Source organism: Moschus berezovskii, chromosome 20, assembly GCF_049115385.1.
Source record: "Moschus berezovskii isolate FMDL1 chromosome 20, NW_MosBer_1.0, whole genome shotgun sequence".
NCBI classification, from domain to species: domain Eukaryota; kingdom Metazoa; phylum Chordata; class Mammalia; order Artiodactyla; family Moschidae; genus Moschus; species Moschus berezovskii.
Window position 1 is genome coordinate 69,022,918 of NC_142479.1, and position 20,380 is coordinate 69,043,297.

A 20,380-nucleotide genomic window follows, 5' to 3' on the forward strand; every position below is an offset into this window, starting at 1 on the left:
AGGCCAGAAGGGGGTTTGGCAGGCGGGGAGGAAGTGCGGAGTAGGGGGCAGGGGCTCTGAGAAAGCTCAGCACTGCGCCCTCTTCCCTCCAGGCCAGCTCCGAGGGCGGGCTGGAAGCTTCTAGTCTGGAGGACAGCTCCACTCTGCCCCAGGTGCTGCCCTGGAGGGAATGAGAGCCCCGCCCCACCGCTCACACCCGCCTCGGGCAGCATCCCACACTCCCCAGCCCTCCGCATTTGCCCTGGGCTGTGGGCAGGATGCTGGTAGGGAAGGAAGGAAGGAAGGCACACTGTGAGGCCCTGCAAGGCCATGGGCAGGGCTGGGTCATGGGCCGCCAGGCTCAGGAGGTGAGCCCCTGGCCTGCCGTCTGGCCGGCCACCTCCCCCGGGGCCTGGAGGCGCTTCAGTCTGAAGCTGGGCTCTCAGCTCCTTCCCCCGAGGCATCCACCCCACCGCCTGGTTCTCTCCCTCGTCCTGCAAGCATGGAGGAAGCACCTGCTGTGTCCAGGCCCCAGGGAGGCGGGGCTTCAGGCGCACAGGGAACAGCAGGCGGGGTCCCTCAGAGAGGAAGGGGCACAGGACGCTCTGTGAACAGAGCAGGCTCAGTCCTCTCCCTACAGAGCAGGCTCCTCCCTCCTGCTCTGCGCCCTGGGGCCGGCACCCCGGCGGCCCCCGAGGCCCCTGTCGCCCCAGCAGAGCCCGTCCCGGAGCAGGGCTGGGTCCTTCCTCCCTCCTCGTTGTGGCAGGGGCCCCGGCTCGTCCTGCGGTGCCGGCCTCCTCTCTGCCCTCACCCTTAGAGCGAGTGTAGCTGGGGGCCTTTGTGGCATCACCCCACACAGCTCTCCTGGAAGGCAGGGGCTGTGGGTGACCCGGCGGAGAGTAAGTCAGGTCCTGCAGGCCTGGCCAGGCTCGCTCCTCTGGGGCGTGGCACGTGGAGGGGTTCCGGAGACTCTGGCCGGGGTTTTGCACTCGGGTCCTCCTGCTGGAGTTCAGGGAGACAGGCGGGGCGCCTGGCCCTGCTGTGGGGCACCCCTCGCCCACTGTGTGTGTGTGCAGGTGCCCCCGGCCCGCCCGGAGTGCCCATCATCGTGCGGTACAGCTCGGCCATTGCCATTCACTGGTCCAGCGGAGACCCTGGCAAAGGACCCATCACTCGCTATGTCCTCGAGGCCCGGCCTTCAGGTACGTCCGCCCGGGCTGAGCCACCTGGGGGTCATCGCGTGACAAGGCGCTTGTGCTCTGCTGGGGGAAGCGAGGGGGCCCCATGGCGAGTGGGACACAGGACTCGCACCCTTAGTTAAGGCTAACCCTCGATGCCCTGGAGAACAGGGCTTATCACTGGGTGAGGACCAGCTCGAGTCGGGACGGGGGGGTCCATCCAAGAAGCCAGAGGAAGGAAGGTTTGGGTTCCGGTTGGCTAAATGCCCACTGCCTCCACGCAACCCCACGGACCAAAGTCCCATGAGGAGGTTGGCCGTCTCCCGGAAAACCAGCGCCCCTTTGAGGGTCATCTCCATCCCGGCTCTCGCCACAGTTCCTGTCACATCCCAGGCTCTCAAGCCTGAAATCGAATCACAGGAACCTCTGAAGGATCAGGAGCGTCTGGATAAGTCACTGACCGGTCACAGCGACACCTGCTTCGGCCTCTCGGGCTCCTCTCCCCGCCAGGAGCTCCCAGCCTAGGCCAGCTCTCTCCGTTGCTAGGTTTCCAATTCATCAGAGGTGCCAGAGTTAGTGCAGGCTGGAGGCTTGTTCTCGATGTTCCATGGATGCGTGACTAGGTAACCCAAGTTGAGAAAGAAAGGAAAAAAGAAAAGACTGTACTGCTCCCGCACAAGCAGCAAATACTAATCAGGAAGCTGGCATCTTATGAACTAATACTTATAATGGGGCCATTGGCACGTCCCAGTGACATAGTTAGTACCGCAGGGTGGTTGAGCGCTAATCATCTCGATAGCAAATAATTCACTCCAGCAGTTCCAGGAAGCCGCCACCACCCGGTCATTGCCTTAATCTTGGGCTAATAATCGCAGTCGCAAATATCATGTAAACAGCTATTATGTCCAGCAGCTCAGATCCAACGTGTAGCCGGAAGATACAGGCAGCCTTGGCTCCCTCCCCACTCCAGATGGTCCCTCCCTGGCCCTCCAGGGCCGGCTGCTGACTTGGCCAGGAGACCACCTCCTGCTTCTCCCATCCAGGGCCTGGAGCCTGTTTTTTCCATCCAAGTTGGCCTGCTGGGGTGCCAGGCTGTGGAATGTTGGCCCGGGACTTCAGCCCTGTGGATTTTCCAGCGTTCCCTGGGAGGCCCAGCGTGGGACCTGGTGTTCTGGGTTTGGGGGCCGTGACTCGGTCCACATGGTTGAGGTCAAGGGCAGAACGTCAGAGGAAGGATCAGGCCAGGACCCCGTGAAGGCTGGGGGTACAGACTCCTCATTCTGAGGATGAAATCGCCCTCGTCTTCTGCTCCCCTTGCATCACTGTGCTTGGTTTGGGCAGAACCAACTAGACGTGAGAAGCTGCATTCTGCAGATCAGGGAGGGACCCACCTGACATTTGGGGCCCATGGGGCCCCCGCTGCACACCAGCTAAGTCCCGGGGCTGCAGGCTGGAGCCACAGCGTTTCGCTCCAGAGCTTGTGGTTTGCCCACACTGTTTGTTCCTGCGTGGGGGGGTCAAGGAGGGGCAGACCACAGGCAGGAGCACTACCCTGTGTGGCTTTTGTGGAAAGGGAGCAGAATAATAGGGGCCTGGCTAAGTGAAAGTGTTAGTCGCTCAGTCGTGTCCAACTCTGCAACCCCAAGAACGGTAGCCCATCTGGCTCCTCTGTCCATGGGATTCTCCAGGTAAGAATGCTGGAGTGGGTTGCTGTGCCCTTCTCCAGGGGATCTTCCCAACCCAAGGAACAAACCCAGGTCTCTTGCATTGCAAGTGGATTCTTTACCACCTGAGCCACCTGGGACTCATGATAGCATATTAGGCAGCCTCTTAAAAGCCTGCCGGTCAGCATTTTTTATTGTCATGGGAAATGAATCCATAGATTTCTTCTGCACAAAGTGCTGGATGGTGAGGTTCCTTTGCTGGACGGTGGCGTTGGATTGAGTGTTAAAAAGCTTTCCACTTATGATACATTTTTCAATATTTTACAGAGACTTTAATTAAAAAGAGGGAGAGGGAGTTCCTGGTGGTTCAGTGGTTAGGACTCAGCCAGGGTCTCGGTTCAATCCCTGGTCAGGGAACTAAGATCTCGCAGGCTGCATGGCCTCAGTTCAGTTCAGTCGCTCACTTGTGTCCAACTCTTTGCGACCCCATGGACTGCAGCACTCCTGGCCTCCCTGTCCATCACCAGCCTCTGGAGCTTGCTCAAACTCATGTCCATAGAGTCAGTGATGCCATCCAACCGTCTCATCCTGTCGTCCCTTTCTCCTTCCGCCTTCAATCTTTCCCAGCATCAGGGTCTTTGCCAATGAGTCAGTTCTTTGCATCAGGTGGCCAAAGTATTGGCGCTTCAGCTTCAGCATCAGTCCTTCCAATGAATATTCAAGACTGATTTCCTTTAGGATTGACTGGTTGGATCTCCTTGCAGTCATGGCTGGGATTAATTAGTTAATTAATTAAAGTATAGAAATATAAAAAGAATAAAAGGGTCAGATAGCTTGTAAAAAGTATCTCCCGAGGACCTACTCGGTGCCAAGCGCAGGGGTTCGGTGTTGAGGGAGCAGACCCGACAGGCCTGGGGTCCAGGAGCACAGGTTAGGGTCAGGCAGGCCGCCCCCTCCCGACAGGTGCCTCCCTCTCTGTGCTCCTGCAGATGAGGGCCTCTGGGACATTCTCATCAAAGACATCCCCAAGGAGGTCACGTCCTACACATTCAGCATGGACATCCTCAAGCCGGGCGTGAGCTACGACTTCCGGGTCATCGCGGTCAACGACTACGGTTTCGGGACCCCCAGCAGCCCCTCTCAGTCTGTGCCAGGTACCGCCTGCGGGGTGAGGGGTGGGGGTCTGGGGTGGGGGCGAGGGAGGAGAGGCAGCAGCCCCAGAAGCAATGGGCTGGAGACCCAGAAGGCATCGTCCTCTCAGTTCTCCGATGCCAAGAGCCCTGGGCCAGGGCCCGGGTCAGCCTTAAACTCCGGAAGGAGCTGGGGCGTAGAGGTCTCAGGGGTTCCTTTCCAAGGACTCCAGAAGCCCTGGGCAGGGGGCCCAGTGGGCTTGAGGATGAATCAGCGGGCCCAAAATGGGAACTTCCGTGGGCTCATCCCCCAGGAAATCTGAGGGCGTTGGGTCACACACTGTGTATCTATGAAACCACCCCCCAACACAGAGCCCACAGCCTGTGAAGCTCAGGCCTGAGCAAGCAGCTCCCTGCGAGGGTAGGACTCCCTCCCTCCCCCTTCCTTCCCGCCTTTCTCTTCCCATCACCTCTGAGCTCACAGAAGACCAGTATCAAAACCCACGGCCCCACATCTAATCACTTTTAATGGGCACTTCCCCCGAGACAGGAATAGCATTCAAAGTTTCTACTCACTGGGCCAGTTTCAGAAGCCATGTGCTTTTGCCCTTGGCCTGATTGATTAGAACCAAATGACAGGAAGTCAGCACTTCAAGTCTGAAATAGAAGAGCCCACCCCCTCAGTCAGCAGCATGGATTAGTACCAGCCGGGTGCAGGGAGCACAGTCCTGGGGGGTTTGAAAGAAGGGGAATCTCCCCGGAGGAGCCTTTCTGAAGACCTGATCACGTCCACCCTCCCGGCGAACCTTGGAAGAGAAAGTGTCCCAGGCCCACCACAGGCCAGGCAAGCACCTTTCTAACAGACATTGATGTCTATCAAGGTAGCCCCTGGGCCATAAGTGGCGAGGAAAAACAAGAAAGAAAAAATAGCAAGCATACAGACACTGCTCCTCCTGTGTCTTTAGCAGACATCACTAATCAATCCCCTCACTCAGGAGTTGAGAAACCGCCTCAACTCACTCTTCCTCCTGTGTCTTTAGTAGACATCACTAATCAATCAGTCTAGAAATGGCCTCAGCACTTGCTCAAACCAGCCCTCCAGGCAGCCCCTTTACTGATAAACCGGAGCTGGCCCTTGAGATGAAACCATCCCAACAACCCGAGATTCTACCTCGTTCAGAGGGCACAGACTCACCTGCCTGTAAAGTGTGAGAGCAGGTGGTAGGGTCCCAGCTGGAGCCGGAGGCTGGGAGGCAGGATCGGTCCGAGCACCACGGACCTGACGTCCACTCCATGCTCCAGCCCAGAAAGCCAACCCCTTCTACGAGGAGTGGTGGTTCTTGGTGGTCATCGCCCTCGTTGGCCTCATCTTCATCCTGCTTCTCGTCTTTGTTCTCATCATCCGAGGCCAGAGCAAGAAGTACGCCAAGAAGACAGACGCAGGTGAGCTGGCTGGACGGCGCTGTCTCGTGACCATCTCCCTTTTCAGCAAGGGTGGTGTTCGGGAGGTCTCTCTCTCCTGGAAAAGCACCCGCTCTGATGGGGGTGGGGGTCTCCTAGGGTTCCTACACACAGTCTCAAAATCTCCATCTCCAGTTTTGGTTTCAACCCTCACAAAAGAAAGGGGTCAGCCCAGCTGTAGGGGAAAGGGGCCACCCGGCGTAAAAGGATGGAGTGCGTGCGTGCTTAGTCACTTCAGTCGTGTCCACCTGTGCAACCCCATGAACCGGAGCCTACCAGGCTCCTCCGTCCATGGGATTTTCCAGGCAAGAGTACTGGAGTGGAGTGCCAGTTCCTTCTCCCTGGAGTCAGTGATGGATGTCAGTCTCTGCCCTCTCCAGGCAACAGTGCCAAATCTGGTGCCCTGGGCCATGGGGAGATGATGAGCTTGGATGAGAGCAGTTTTCCTGCCCTGGAACTCAACAACCGACGACTCTCTGTCAAGAACTCCTTCTGCCGAAAGAACGGCCTGTATACCAGGTAGCGGGCTCTCTGTGTCGGGTACCGGGAGGGTGGAGGCGCAGCCAGCATCCCTGGGCCACAGAGCAAACAGGAGGCAGCTGGCTTCACCTTGTCCTGGAAACAGCATGCTCATTTGTGTCCGACTCTTTGTGACCACGTGGATTTGCCCACCAGACTCCTCTGTCTATGTAATTTCCCTGGCAAGGATACTGGAGTGGATTGCCATTTCCTCCTCCGAGGGAATCTTCCTGACCCAGGGATCAAACCCACATCTCCTACATTGGCAGGCGGATTCTTTACCACTGCTCCACCAGGGCAGCCCCCCTGGAAGCGGCATTTGCTGGGAATGGTCCCTAGACAGAGAGAGCCGGGCCCAGGTGGGGAGAAAGTCACGAGGACCTGGGAACAGAGGGTGTCTGCCAACCATAGCAGGATGCAAATTGCTTGCACAGCTTTGCAAACCACTAACTGCTGTTTGGGACCAAGTGCTCCTGGTACAGGCCTGAAGCAGTGATAGCTACTGGCCCCAAAGGTGAGAGGCACCCAGCGAAGGTGGGCTGGCCAGACACATTTAAGAGCTGCCAGGAGTCCCCCATGACGGCTTCTGCCTTAATCTGTCCATCCTGTTCTGGAAAGAGGGGTTGCCCTCTCCCCAGGCGCCTACTCACACCCACTGTGGCTGCAGACAGTTTGCTCCCACCCACCCCTTAAGTCAACACGCTCCACGTTGTCCTCAAAAGGTAACAGCCAACCAGGAAAGGACCAGGCTGCACCCAGCTCCTGTGTTCGCCTGACTCCTCTCCACCCAGGGTCCCTGCTAGCCGCACCCGCTGTGGCCCGCCAGGCTGCCGGTTTCCAAGGCCAGGGTCAGTTGCTAGGCTCACCTGAGCGTCAGCTGATTGACCTGGCGGTTTCAGGCATTGAGAGAGTAAGGGAGAGGCTGGGGCTGCAGCTCAGGGGCTCCAGCCGCGGCCCCGTTAACAGTCCCGGCTCATCGGAGGTGCCCGTGAGACTAAGGGGGTGCCTCTCCCAGGGCCAGCTCACAAAGCTTCCCTCTGTCTGGTCCTGAAAGGAAGAGGCGACGTGTGTGTTCAGCAGGAGGACTTCCAGCGGGAGGGGTGCGCAGGCCAGCCAGGCCAAGCTCTCATCTCCCGCCAAAGCCAGCTTTCCAAAGAAAGAGCCGTTTGAGGCCGTGGTGGCGGGCCCAGCACGGCCACCGCGGCCCCGCCAGGCTGGCTCCAGGGCCCTGCCACATGGAACAAGAGGGCGTTTCACCCGCGGGCCCTGTGTGTCCCTTCAGGGAATCGCTGTGTACACACAGAAATCCCACGTGCCCCAAACCGGCCCCAGGCTCCGGAGGCCCGACCTGGCCACGGCGCATGTCGCTGAGACAGTGTTAGCCTAGCCCTCCCCCCCCCCCCCGTCTCCCCCTCCTGTTGGTGTTCTGTGTCTGCCTGTCTTATCCAGTGATGCTGCTGCTGCTAAGTCACTTCAGTCGTGTCTGACTCGGCTGCTGCTAGCTCTGCTATTTTTAAGTAGCTTAAAGATGCAGCTTTGTTGATTGGCATAAAATCCATAAAGATACGGTACAGGGGGTTGGAGGTAGCAGGGGTATTGCTTTTGACACGGTCACCAGCCACCAGGCTGTTCTCAGAGCGGCATTTCAGCAGGAAGCCACCTCCGGCTCAGGTGAGGCAGCCAGGGTTCAGGGTCTCTGTGCTAGGAAGGTTTCCTGGAGCCGAAGGTTTCCTGGGCAGGGCCCCCTGGCACCCCTTCCTGGGAAGACATGAGTAAGGCAGAGTCATGGGGGACCCCAGCCATATGCCCAGGGCCCCTGGGAACCTGTGCGGCCCCCAGCCCGGCCCCCCGCCTCTCAGTCACCCCACGGCACGTGGAGCGCCCGAGGTGCCCCGTCCTGGGTATTTGTGAGATGACTCAGAGCCGGCAGGCCTCTCACTCCCCATGAAGAGCACAGCTTTCTCCAGGGCTGGTTTTTTGAAGGTAGGGCGGGTCTTAGCCTGTCTGGTCTTCGAGCAGACGTGGAAGGAGGAAGGGAGTGTGCCCCTTTTCTCCCCCCGACCCTCGGCGTCCACTCTCTAGAGCTGACCTTGTGAGTTTGAAAGTCACCTGGGGAGCTTGTCTGCAGGGCAGGTGTCCAGACCTCACCTGAGATTCCGATGCCAGGGTCTCAGTGGGGCCCAGAAACGCCATGTAACATTCACTGCCAAGTCTCCTCCCACCTGGGGCCTTGGGAACACCGCTGGAGAATCAGGGTGCAGCCTCCCCAGCACCCCTTTCCCTGATCCCGTTTGGGAGGTTGGTCCTGGGCCTGCAAGCCCTAGGGACACACACACATAGACACACACACAGACACACATGTAGACACAGACACACACACAGATACACACACACACACACGCCCTGGAGAGACGCACACACACATACACACACACACATAGACATACACATAGACACACACCCTGGGAGGTTGGTCCTGGGCCTGCAAGCCCTAGGGACACACACACACACATAGACACACACACAGACACACACATAGACACACACCCTGGGAGGATGGTGCTGGGCCTACAAGCCCTAGGGACACACACACACACACACACACACAAACACACCAACCCTGGGGCCTCCAGCCCGAGGACCTATACTACGGGGTCCAGGCCTGCCGAAGCGCAGACACAGGAAGGAGAGGTGGAGGGTCCCGCAGAGGGCCCCCGCCCCCTGCACCCACCCTCCCCAGGTGCCCCCTCAGCCCCCTGCCCCCCGCCCTCCCCAGGTCTCCCCCTCGGCCCAGCCCGGGCAGCCTTCACTACTCCGACGAGGACGTCACCAAGTACAACGACCTCATCCCGGCGGAGAGCAGCAGCCTGACGGAGAAGCCCTCGGAAATCTCCGACTCTCAGGTGAGGGGCAGGGGGCCTGGTGCCCACACAAGGTGGGGGAGGTGTGAAGCCCCCCACCCCGGAGTATGGGCCCGCCCACCGCTTCCTGCCCTCCTTCCCTTTATGGGCTGGGAAGACCGAGGGGCCCCAGGAAATCCCCCGGACGGCATACTCAGGTCAATCACCACGACCCGAGCTGCGCTCAGAGTCTGCACCTGGGTTGGTGGGGTCCCTGGAACTCCCAAGAGCCAAAGTCTTGCAGGAGCACCCCCACATGCTCTGTCCCAAGTCGTCCTGGCCTGTCTCTCCTCGAAGACAAGGAGAGGGATGCAGAGACTGGAGCCCTGCTCAGCCGGATCCAGAGAACAGCTGAACCTAGCTAATCGGGGTCAGAATGAGCTCCAGAAGTAGGGGGCTGGGCCCCCAAGGTTGGGAAGCAGTGCGGACCATTAAGGCATTAAGCTTTGGAGGTTCCGACCTGCGTTGCGTCCTGGCTCTGCCGCCTGAGTCAAGGACCTCGTGGGTGTGCTGAGTAATATCTTGACGCCTCAGTTTCCCTTACTGCAGAATGGGCTCGTGGGACAGTGGGGACGATTTGCTGAGGTTACATTCAGTGAATGTCAGCTCTTAATACTGAGAAGAGGACGGTGCCTTTGGGAGACACGGAGCTTTAGAGAGGCTGCCATTGGGTGGTCAGGCGGGGTCATGCATGGACACTCTGCCCCAGGCTTTGGGGAGAGGGGCTCTGGTGCATTCCAGCCGAGTGATGTTACAGCCTCTCGCCCCAGCCCTCCCGGCCTCGGCCAAGCCTGCCAGTTGCCAAGGAAGGGGATGCAAAAGACCACGGTGTCCCACACCCTGGACCTTCCTTTCCAGTCCTGGGAGAAAGTGAGAAGGAAGGGAGGCCAGCAGGGAGTGGGGCTGCTGGCTGGGCGGGAGGTGCCAGCCAGCCCGGGGTCCGGTCGCAGCCCCGTGGACCGAAGGCCTCTCTCTCACTCACTGCTGTTTTGTTCAGCTCCAGGGTTACCATCGGGCTTGGCAGAGCCAGTGAGGCTGGAGCTGACACCCCAGCTCAGAGCTGGCAGGGGCCGAGATGCAGCTTAGCCTGGTTTACATGGGGACCCACGTGATCCAGGTTATGGCATCTTGTTGTGAGTAGTTAACTGTTTGCTGCCATGTCCGTACTGGGACTTACATGGCCGTGCTTCCTGAAGCACTTTTCTTTCTTTCTCCCCAAAGATGGTGATGAGCCTTTGGCATGTCAGTACCCCAGGTAAAAGTCAAAAAGGTAAAGGGAGACTTCCCTGGTGGTCCAGTGGTTAAGACTCTAGGCTTCCAATGCAGGGGGCACAGGTTCAATCCCTGGTCAGGAAGCTAAGATCACACATGCCTCACATCGCAACCAAAAAAAAAAAAAAATTAAAGGGATTCCCCATGTCAGTGGGGCAGTCACCAAGGGCTTCTTGAGCCCCTTCTTGTCTGTGGAGAGGGCATCGTGGTGGCTGGCAGGAGAGGCTCCCTGTTGACTCTGCTCAGCCCCCCGACCTTCTGCAGAGGGCATTTTGATCCACACTCATCAGCTGAGCCCCGACCTTCCAGAGAGTAACCCCTCTGAGTCCACAGGGAAGCTCTCTGTGAGAGCCCTGTGTGAGCCTGGGGGACACCCACATGGGATGCAGAGCTGGCCCCTGAGGCCATGCCAGGGCCCCCCAGCCTTGAAGAAGTTGCTGGGAGAATTCCCATCCTAGGAGCACTCCACTTCAGAAGTCACCCCAGGATGGACAGAGCACCCAGAATCCTCCATACAGCTATCGGTCTCATTGACTCAAAACAAGCCCTTCACTTGAACAGTTTCCATAGCAAACTGGGACCTGTCACTAACCCGCCCCCGCCCTCTCCGGGAGCACACACCCTAGAGAGGAGGCTTTCTGGTTCCAGAATGCCAGATCTGAGGACCACAGCCCAGGCCTGGAGCTCCACGTGCAGCCTTTGGGATAGTTCGGGGTTTGATTTGGGGCTGGATTCAGTTGACTTGGGTTTATATACTCTGTCCTTTTCCTTTTTGCAGGGAGAGGGGCACGGGGGCTGCACCACGCAGCATGTGGGATCTTAGTTCCCTGACCAGGAATTGAACCAGTGCCCATTGCAGTAGAAGCCCAGAGTCCTAACCACTGGACCACCAGGGATTCCCCGGGTTTATTACGTTCCCTGAGGGCAGGAGACCCGAATTCAATCCCTGGGTCGGGAAGATCCCCTGGAGAAGGAAATGGCAACCCACTCCAGTATTCTTGCCTGGAAAATCCCATGGACAGAGGAGCCTGGAGGGCTACAGTCCATGCGGTCAGAAGAGTTGGACACAACTTAGCAACTAACCCACCACCACGAGTTCCCTGAGGGCAGGGACCGCGACAGTTGTGTTCATGCGGTATCCCCAGTGTCCTGCGCGTCACTGGGAGGCGGTCACTCTGTACGTGTCTGCTGAAACCACGAAAGGGTCATTGGAGGAGGTCATCAGGCTGAACAGACTCAAGACCAAGTATGGTTAGCGGGATAGAGAAACAAAGATTCGTGGTTGTAAGTTATTCCTTTTCAACCAGCATCAGGTCTCAGACCTTCAAAGAGGCACTGATGCCACAGCACACTCCCCCGGGGGCGACCCAAGCGCCTCACCTCAGTGTAGCTTCGCAGCCACCCTCCGAAGCAGGCCTCAGTGGCCTCTTCTTTGGATGAATGTGGAAACCGGGGTCAGAGAGCTTCAGCGAGTGAGTTGACTCAGGTTGGAAAGTGCAAACGCAGGGTCCCGGCTCCGTGTGGGCTGGAGTGGGGGCAGATGGGTGACAGAGCAGCTGGCCTCCCTCGGATGTCCCCTGAGCAATGCTCAGCGTATCAGTGCCCTGGGGTGGGGGGATGCGGGGGACTGGTGGCCGAACCTCCCAGGGTCCGCCTGGGCCCTTTCATCTCTGCAGATGCCAGCGCTCTCCATAAATAACTCCCTGTGCTGCTCGCTCGCCCCCGTGAGAAACAGCTGGACTGCACATCAGTGTCCAGAACGAGCAGCACCCAGCATCCCAACTTCTAGCTCCAGGCTCATGGGAGAAGCACTGTTAGTCCTGCCAGGCATCTCCCCTCAGGGTCAGCAGCCAACCCCCAACCACTCGGGCCAGCTGTCTTTGTGAAGTCCCCGCCCCCAGGCCCCCAGAGAGTGAATTCTGCCCGTACCACCTGGTTGGAACTCTAAGTCAGACCACCCAAAAGTCACCCTCCAGAACTGGATTCTTCCATTGCTAGCTACCCAGCCATTTCCCTGTGATATGGGAATAAACACAAAATCAAGGCTTCTTATAAACAAACACACATGCTGCCATGTGGAAAAGGCCATGTCGAGGCTATGGGTGGAGGCTGGAGGAGGGAAGGGCCGGTTTCCCTCTAGAAGGCATGGGGTGGGGCTGCGGGCAGTGTCTCCAGGGGTCTCCAGGAGGTGTCTCCAGGAGGTTCCCTGGCAGGGGGATCCACAAAGGCTGAGGCTTATGTGATGGAACTTCTAAAAATGAAATATGGCCACGGTCCAACTTCATTTCAAAGTCAGAGCCCACGATGGGTAGAAAAATCACATCGTTAGCACACAAGTAAATCTCAATGGGAGAGAAATTCCAAAGCGATGGCAAGCCTCTCTTAATCGGTAGTCAGTTCTCTGTGATGTCCTGGGTCAGCCCTGTAAGCTCATTATCATGAAATTGAGCCTATAAGGAAAAGGAATCATCAATCAGTTCCGTTCAGTTCAGTCGCTCAGTCGTGTCCGACTCTTTGCGACCCCGTGGACCACAGCACGCCAGGCCTCCCGGTCCATCACCAACTCCCAGAGTTTACTCAAACTCATGTCCATTGAGTCAGTGATGCCATCCAACCATCGTGTCCTCTGTCGGCCCCCTCTCCTCCCACCTGTGATCTTTCCCAGCATCAGGGTCTTTTCCAATTAGTCAGCTCTTCACATCAGGTGGCCAAAGTATTGGAGTTTCAGCTTCAGCATCAGTCCTTCCAGTGAATATTCAGGACTGGTTTCCTTTAAGATGGACTGGTCGGATCTCCTTGCAGTCCAAGGGAATCTGAAGAGTCTTCTCCAGCACCTCAGTTCAAAAGCATCGATTCTTTGGCGCTCAGCTTTCTTTATGTTATCAATACATAGGACATGTTAGATTGTATATACTGTTTATTGAGAACCCAATCTGAAGAGTTAGGCTGGAGTGGCTCTAAGGATTAAGAATGGCACTTCTTAACCCATGGTCCCTGGGGAGGCCTGGATGGAGTTAGTGGCCACGCACAGGTTGGGCCCTCTGTAGTGCCTGGGAGGGTAAGGAGCCCAAGAACCCTGGAGGGAGACGTCCTCCGGGGGAACCTGGGCACGGGAAGGTGACGGGCCCCAGCTGCCAGTCTCCAAAGAGCTGCCCAGGGGGACACGTCACCCGGGGCAACACTCTCTCACCAGGCTTCTTGAGATGCAACAAGGTCAGGGCTCCCAGGTGGATTCCCCAGTGGCGCAGTTAGTAAAGAGCCCGCCGGCCAGTACAGGAGACACAAGGAGATGAGGGTTCTATCCCGGGCCAGGAAGATCCCCTGGAGGAGGGCATAGTAACCCACTCCAGTGGTCTTGCCTGGAGAATCCCGTGGACAGGGGAGCCAGGTGGGCTGCAGTCCACGGGGTCACAAAGAATCGGACAGAACTGAGTTCTCACAAACCCAAGGGCTCTCTGCCTGGTCCCCAAGGCCAGGACAGCGCTTGCCTGTCTCCCGCTGATCGGATACCACTGTCCCTGCTTCCAGAAAGAGACAGAAAGAGAAGGGCCTCCCTTGGCTCCCTCTCTCTCATCTCGCTCCTTTCTCAGCGTCCTGCCTCCCTCAAGTCCCCACCTCACTCGCGGCTCCGCTGCTCCAGCCTGGAGTGTGCCCTCTCCCCCTTCCGCGGGCCCTGGTAATTGCTGATGGAGTGGCTTTGAGCTGCTGTTAAGAGGCCTGGAGCTGAAGCGGTGGCCTGATTGCCTGGCAGCCAGGGACTGGCCATGAAAGGCCCCCTTTGTGCTGGGCCGGCGACTGGGAAGCTGCATTCAATTACCGAGGGCCAGGGGAGAGTTGAAAGCAGGAGTGGGAGCCCCTGGTCCCCCCCTCGCTTTCTTTCTTCTCTACTCACCCCACCCCCATCCAGAAAAGAAACAGATGTTCAGGAGGTGGAGACAGAGGGGAGTGCGTGCAGAGACCCCCTCCTGCGGCGTTGGGGAGCTGGGGGAGGGGCGGGCCAGACTCTAGCTGCCCACCCTCCCCCGCCACACCCCTCCTCCATTGGCTTTGCTGTCCCAGTCCGGGCGGCAGACAGTAGGTACTTAACAGAGGGCAGGAGATGATTTGGATGAGTGGGCTTTGGTTTGGGCCCCCAGGAGGGCCAGAGCGTCCCCCTTCCTCACCCTGCTGGTCGCGGCTTCATCCTGGGGGTGGCGATGGGGTTGTGGGTAGGCAGGAACCAAGCATTCTCCTTCCTGGGCTGTCTGAGCACTGGGTCAGCCTCCCCTTGGGACTTCCCTGGCAGTCTAGTGATAAGTCTGCAGTGTGAGTTCAGTCCCTGGTCAGGGAACTAAGATCCCGCAAGCTGCGCAGTGCGGCAAAAAGAAATTTAATAAAAAATGTGAATCAGTCTCCCCTAACCGTTCCTGTGCCCCTCGTGATCCTTCCCAGAGGGGCTTCAGGCCCCATGTCACACAGACCCCTTTCACTTTCCCCCTGATGGTACACTGTTCTCACATATATTAGCTCAGTTCATCCTGTGAACGTCAGGATCCACCCATTGTACTGACCGGGACACTGAGGCCAAGTGAGATAAGTGATAGGTCCATACTTAGCCAACTGGGAATGGACAGAATCTGGTGGTGCCTCTGTGCCCCCAGCCCCCTAGCCTGGAGACTCATTCACTCCAGACCCACTGTGATCTGGGCATGCCTCTCCAAGACTGGGGCCTGGGGCTGGCTGAAGTTCTAGAACATCTAACAGTCACTCCAGCCAGCCGATAGGTGCCTTCAAGAGGGAGCTAACCTGTAGGGAAAACTTTGGGGCACCCCTGTCTTGATTCCCCACACTCACAGACCCTCACTGCGCCTGGACCCCAGGGACCAACCCCCCACCCCACCCCACCCCACCCCCAGCCTCCTGTATCCTCCACATCTTGCTCAGGCCTCCTGCCCCTGGGCCAGCCTCACTGCGGCCCCAGGCTTCAGGAGCCCACCCCTCAGCCCCCTTCCCTGCCCTTGGCATACGGAGCCCTGCTGTCTGTGCAGCTCCTTTGTTCCCTCCTGGGCTGGCAGCTGGGCTGTAGGCAAAGAAAGCGCTCGTATTGTGCTGCTCTGCATCACGGGGAGAACGGCTGAGGGACTTTCCATTGTCGTGGGCAGCCAGCCCTGCCTGCCAAGACGATGGGGGTCCTGGGAGTGCCTGCTGGGGTGGCGGGGAGCGCCGTGGGGGCTGGGGAGGGGCAGGGGGAGGAGAAGAGCCAGAGCACACGAATCAGCAGATCAGTCTGGGAGCATTTAACATCCCCCTCGAGGACAGAGGAGCTCCCCTTCCCATCTTGTGACCTCCAGGCAGGAGTGCGGGAGTTGAGAGCATGTGTAGGTTTTGGAAAATCAGGCCAATCTGTGTTCAGGTCCAGCTCATCCTCTCTTTGGGCAAAACCATCGCTCTCTCGTCAGCACTCAGGTGGCAGCATCACCGTCGCTGCAGCACAGAGGTGTGAAATTCAAAGGCGAGACACAACTGGGCGTTTCCTCCTGGCTGGCACAGAGCCTGCCCCAGAGTTGGGATCATTTTAGTTCTGTGCTTCCTACCCGTTTCTCTTGAAGGCTTAGATGCCGTAAAGGACTTGGAGTTCCTGAAAACAGATGCACCGCCACCTTTCCCATACATGGCTCAGAACCTTTGGGCAAAGGCAACGCTCCGTTTTCTTTCTTTTTTCTGTTTCCAGGATTTATGTGTTTGGTGTTTGGCTGTGGAGGGCAGTTGCCGTACGCGGGCTTCCCGTCGCAGTGGCTTCCTTTGTTGTGGGCAGGGGGTCTGGGCGCGCTCAGGCTTCAGTGGCTGTGGCTCATGGGCTTAGTTGCTCCGGGGCACGGGATCTTCCCGGACCAGGGATCAAACCGGTGTCCCTTACATTGTAAGGTGTGTTCTTAATCCCCAAACCACCAGGGAAGCCCTCCATTTTCTTTGCCTGTAGAGCAAGACACAGATGATTTTCCTGGACTTGTTTATACTGGGCTCACTGGACTGCAGGGTTTTGCCAATGTGTATTTCACTCTGGCTGATAAAATGAATTTACTGCCTCTGAGCATGTATTCACTGGGCAGATATGAGGCAACTCGAGCTTGGTCTTCTGGAATGATATTTGTTGAGCATGTACTGTTCACTGAAACCAGTGCATCCCTTCCAGAGAGTTCTAAAGGCCTTTCCATCTGTTGTCTTTTTAGTTCTCAAAACATGGCTGGGAGCTGGGGGTGGGGAAGGGATGCATGATATTTTTAGCTCCACGATTCAGAGTCAAATGTTACTTTACAAACCAGATGGACTCTTGTCTTGCACCGATTTTCCCAAAAGCCAGCTAGAGCATGGGCCAAGGACCCCAGAATATCTACTGTATTAAGGATAATTTAAGTTTTTTAATTTCTCCCCCAAAGCTTCAGGGTCATCACTCTGTGAAAATTCAGGACTTCTGTTGATAATCTTTCTCGTGCTTCTTTTATAACTGAGTGTGGCTTTTATTTTGGATCACACGTGGGTGAGCATCAGTGTTTTTTGTTCAGCGCCAGGAGCCTCTGAAGGCCTTCCAGTCTGGTCCTGGCCTTGTCCCCAGTCACACAGTAAGTCAGAGGCTGGACCGGGACTCAGTGTATCATGCGTGGGCCTCTGCTTTGGTGACTGCTGTAGAGATGTATTTTTATTTATCTATTTGGTTGCATCGGGTCTCAGTTGCAGCACATGGGGTCTTTTGTTGCAGCGCGCGGACTCTTCAGCTGGGGTGTGCCAACTTGGTAGTCATGTTCAGGCTCCAGAGTGCCCAGGTTTACTTTCTCCATGGCATGGAGAGTCTTCGTTCCCCAACCAGGGATCAAACCCGCATCCCCTGCATTGCAAGGTGGATTCTTAACCATTGCACCACCAGGGAGGTCCCTGAACCTCTTTTTTTAAATGTCGGTTGGTTATTCGTCAGGTTTGATGAAGCCAGCAGATCAGGAGATGAGTGCTAGCGGAAAGATAGCTTGTTATTTGCAGATCCCCAGAGGAAGGGGCACCCCAGGCCACGTGGAGCCACACGAGGAGGTACCAGGCTTGGTGAGGAGGCGGATGGAGCAGGAAGAAAACAGGAAAACAGACCCTTTATTCAGGTTCCCACAGGCAGGGCAAGCAAGCTTAGCTGAGTTTGAATAAATTCAGGGGACCCTGGAGGGTAGGGGCTGCCTCTAGTTGTCTGGTACCTGACCCTGGGGTGATTGGAGGCAGGGAATAGTGCGTCCAAGTCAGCGTGTAAGCGCCCATCAGAGGAGGCGATGCAGGCAGGGGCTCTGGGTATAGAAAGCTGCTTGTTCTCTAAGACCTGCCTAGTTTTGGGAAGGGCAGTCCCTCCAGGGTCAGCAAAGATAACAAAGCATCAGAAATACAGAAAGGAAAGAACCATGACGCATGCAACCTTGGAAAACACCATACTAAATGAGAGCAGCTCAGACACAAAAGCTGCGTGTGGTGGATTCCATTTTTATGCAATATCCAGAATGGGTCAATCCATGGAGAGGAGAGTGGATGGGTGGTTGCCAGGGGTGGGGTTGGGGGGATGAGGTTGGGGAGGAGGAAGTGGGGAGCGACTGCTTAGTGGGTACAGGGTTTTACTATGGGCTGGTGACAGAAATATTTTGAAATGAAAAGAAGTGATGGTTGCCCGGCACTGTGCATGTACCAAAAGCCGGTGAATCAGACCCTCAACAGTGGTGTGTGAATTTCACCTTGATTCTTTTTATCTTCTTTTTTTTTTTTTTAACTGACTCATAGAGCTCTTTTTCTTTTTTAATCTATTTTTTAAATTATTTTTCAATTGGAGTATAATTCTTTACAGTGCTGTGGTGGTTGCTGCTGCACAACATGAATCAACTATAAGTATTAATATATACATATAATGTGTATATTTATATATAATATTATATATTCCCCCCTCTTGAGCCTCCCTTCCACCCTGCATCCCATCCCTCTCTTTGATTTTCTTGGAAAGCTTAGCTAGCGCTTGGGTCCTCCGAGTCACGCCGGCCTCCGCAGGCTCTGGGCCAGCTGGGGGGAGACACTTCCTACCCATCATGTGTTCAGAACGCCTTCCCCGCCCCCACCGTGGCAGCCTCGGGGCTGAGATGCCCACGGGGAGGGCGCGGAGGAGGCCCGGCCCGGAGCCCTGTGCGCCGCCAGCCCTGGCCGTGCTGACCCGTCCCCGGGTCGCCGACACCCCTCGCTTCTCTGCCCCCCAGGGAAGCGACAGCGAATACGAGGCTGACGCGAGCCACCAGAAGGCCCACTCTTTCGTCAACCACTACATCAGCGACCCCACCTACTACAACTCCTGGCGCCGCCAGCAGAAGGGCATCTCTCGGGCCCAGGCCTACAGCTACACGGAGAGCGACCCGGGCGAGCCGGACCACGCCACCCTCTCCAACAGCAGCAGCGCCCAGCAGGGCAGCCTCTTCCGGCCCAAGGCCAGTCGGACCCCAACGCCCCAGAACCCCCCGAACCCCCCGAGCCAGCAGAGCAGCCTCTACCGGCCCCCCAGCAGCCTGGCCCCCGGCTCCCGGGCCCCCATCGCGGGGTTTTCGTCGTTCGTTTGATGTCCTCGGCGGAAGAGGAAACACAGAGAAAGCAGCCAGCTCCTCTGCACCCCTCCCGCGCCGCCTGCCAGGAAACAAACACACCGAGAAACCGAGTCAGCTTTTCACCTCCTGAGTTTATTTTTCCAGAGATTCCAGGGCCAGCAGAGCCGGGGTGGAGGAGCATGGAGAAAAGCCTCGAGGGGACGTGTGCGGCTTCGAGACGGTGGGGCTTGCTGCTGCTTCGAGGGGCTGAGCGGGGCGGGGGTGCAGCTAGGCGGCCCAGACAGACGGAGGGAAGGAAGGACTGGAGGGCCGTCGGGGGGGCGTGGCCGGGGCCAGGAAGCTTCTGGAAGTCCAGCCGGCTGCTGCCTTCAGCATGTGCTGCAGCTGTGGGCCCAGTGCTGGCGCCAGGACGGGCATCCCGGGGGGCAGGCGCCCCGCCCCCCGCCCCCCGCCCCATGCGGCCTGGCTCCTCACCCCCCCTGCTGCCCCCCGCCCCGGGGCTCAGTGTCCCCACCAGGCATCTGGTTTATTTAGGAAAACGAAACCAGCTCAAGGGTGAGACTTTGCCTCCGCAGCTCCTTGCTCCTGACTGACCTTTCTGTTGTGACCACAAGCAAGAGGAGGGCCCCTGGGCTGGGGGAATGCTCCCCACTCCCACCCACTGACCCCAGCCGTTCCTTTACTTGAATTCACTTCCCCCCCACCCCGAGCACAGACTCGGAGAGATGGACTCGGGAACAGACGGGGGGCGCCGGCCCAGCATCCCTGGAATAACTGAGCGTGGGGCAGGCCATCGGGACTGGAAGAAGGACGCTTGGACTTTCTTCTTTCTTCCAATTCAGGCACTATCTGCCCGCCCCGACCTTCTTAGAGGAAGATGGAAAAGGGGGCTACAGAGATGAGAAAAGGGACTGCAGGCTAGGCTGGGGTGTGGCATGACATCTTTACACACACCGCCGCCGCCACCACCCCCTACACAGACACACCATGCACTTGCCAGGAAAACGGTCCTCTCCAGGAGAAATCCCTTTGGGTCCTCCTAGCCAGCAGGACACTCACTTTCAGATCTGTGTCCCTTGTTCCCAGCCCACCGTTCTTCGTGTCTAAGACCCCCGCCGCCTCAGCGCAGGGGCACAGGAGCCCACGGGGCGGGCCAAGTCCCTGGTGCAGAGGCTGGAGCTCCCAGCACCTGGTTTACAAAGGCAGAGGCCACCCCAACCCTCAGAAACGTCTTCCAGACTCGGCTCAGTCTGCCAAGGTTCAGAGCGAGGAGGGGCCTCCTCCAAACTTGCCACAGGACCCCGGGGTGCACAGCCAGGCTGCCAGAGGAGTGGGTCAAATGGGACCACGGGACAGTTATAGCTGATGGGAGGCAGAGCTTTCACACACGGGCGAGTTACCCGGAGCAATATTCTTTAAAAAGCTACTTCTGGTGCCCTGGGTCTTCCCATCAGTTCAGAGCTTCCGGATGCAGGGGTTTAAGGAGGAGCCTTTCCAGCAAATTCCCTGGTGCCCACCCTACCCCACCCCACCCTGGAGCTCTGCAAAGGGGCCCCACCCCAGGCTGCTCTGGGAGAGGGGTGGCCGGGGTGGGACCCCTCAGTGGGGAACTCCAGTCCCAGTCGCCCCCACCCCCACCCGGGAGGAGGCCAGCCCCATTGAGGACAACGTGGAGAATAAGGGAGGATCTGA

At 57.7% G+C, this 20,380-nt stretch overlaps 1 protein-coding gene across 2 annotated transcripts in view; it reads left to right on the top strand.

The window, feature by feature from the left end:
* Positions 1–19,732, top strand: part of SDK2 (sidekick cell adhesion molecule 2) — a 256,319-nt gene extending 236,587 nt beyond the window's left edge. For both annotated transcript variants that reach the window (XM_055408686.2, XM_055408687.2), the window contains 6 exons: positions 1,056–1,181; positions 3,811–3,975; positions 5,254–5,394; positions 5,793–5,931; positions 8,708–8,834; positions 18,350–19,732. In XM_055408686.2, coding sequence (XP_055264661.2) covers positions 1,056–1,181; positions 3,811–3,975; positions 5,254–5,394; positions 5,793–5,931; positions 8,708–8,834; positions 18,350–18,703 — 1,052 coding nt within the window. In that variant the 3' untranslated portion in view covers positions 18,704–19,732. The remainder of the gene's footprint in view (positions 1–1,055; positions 1,182–3,810; positions 3,976–5,253; positions 5,395–5,792; positions 5,932–8,707; positions 8,835–18,349) is intronic.
* Positions 19,733–20,380: the final 648 nt, after the last annotated feature.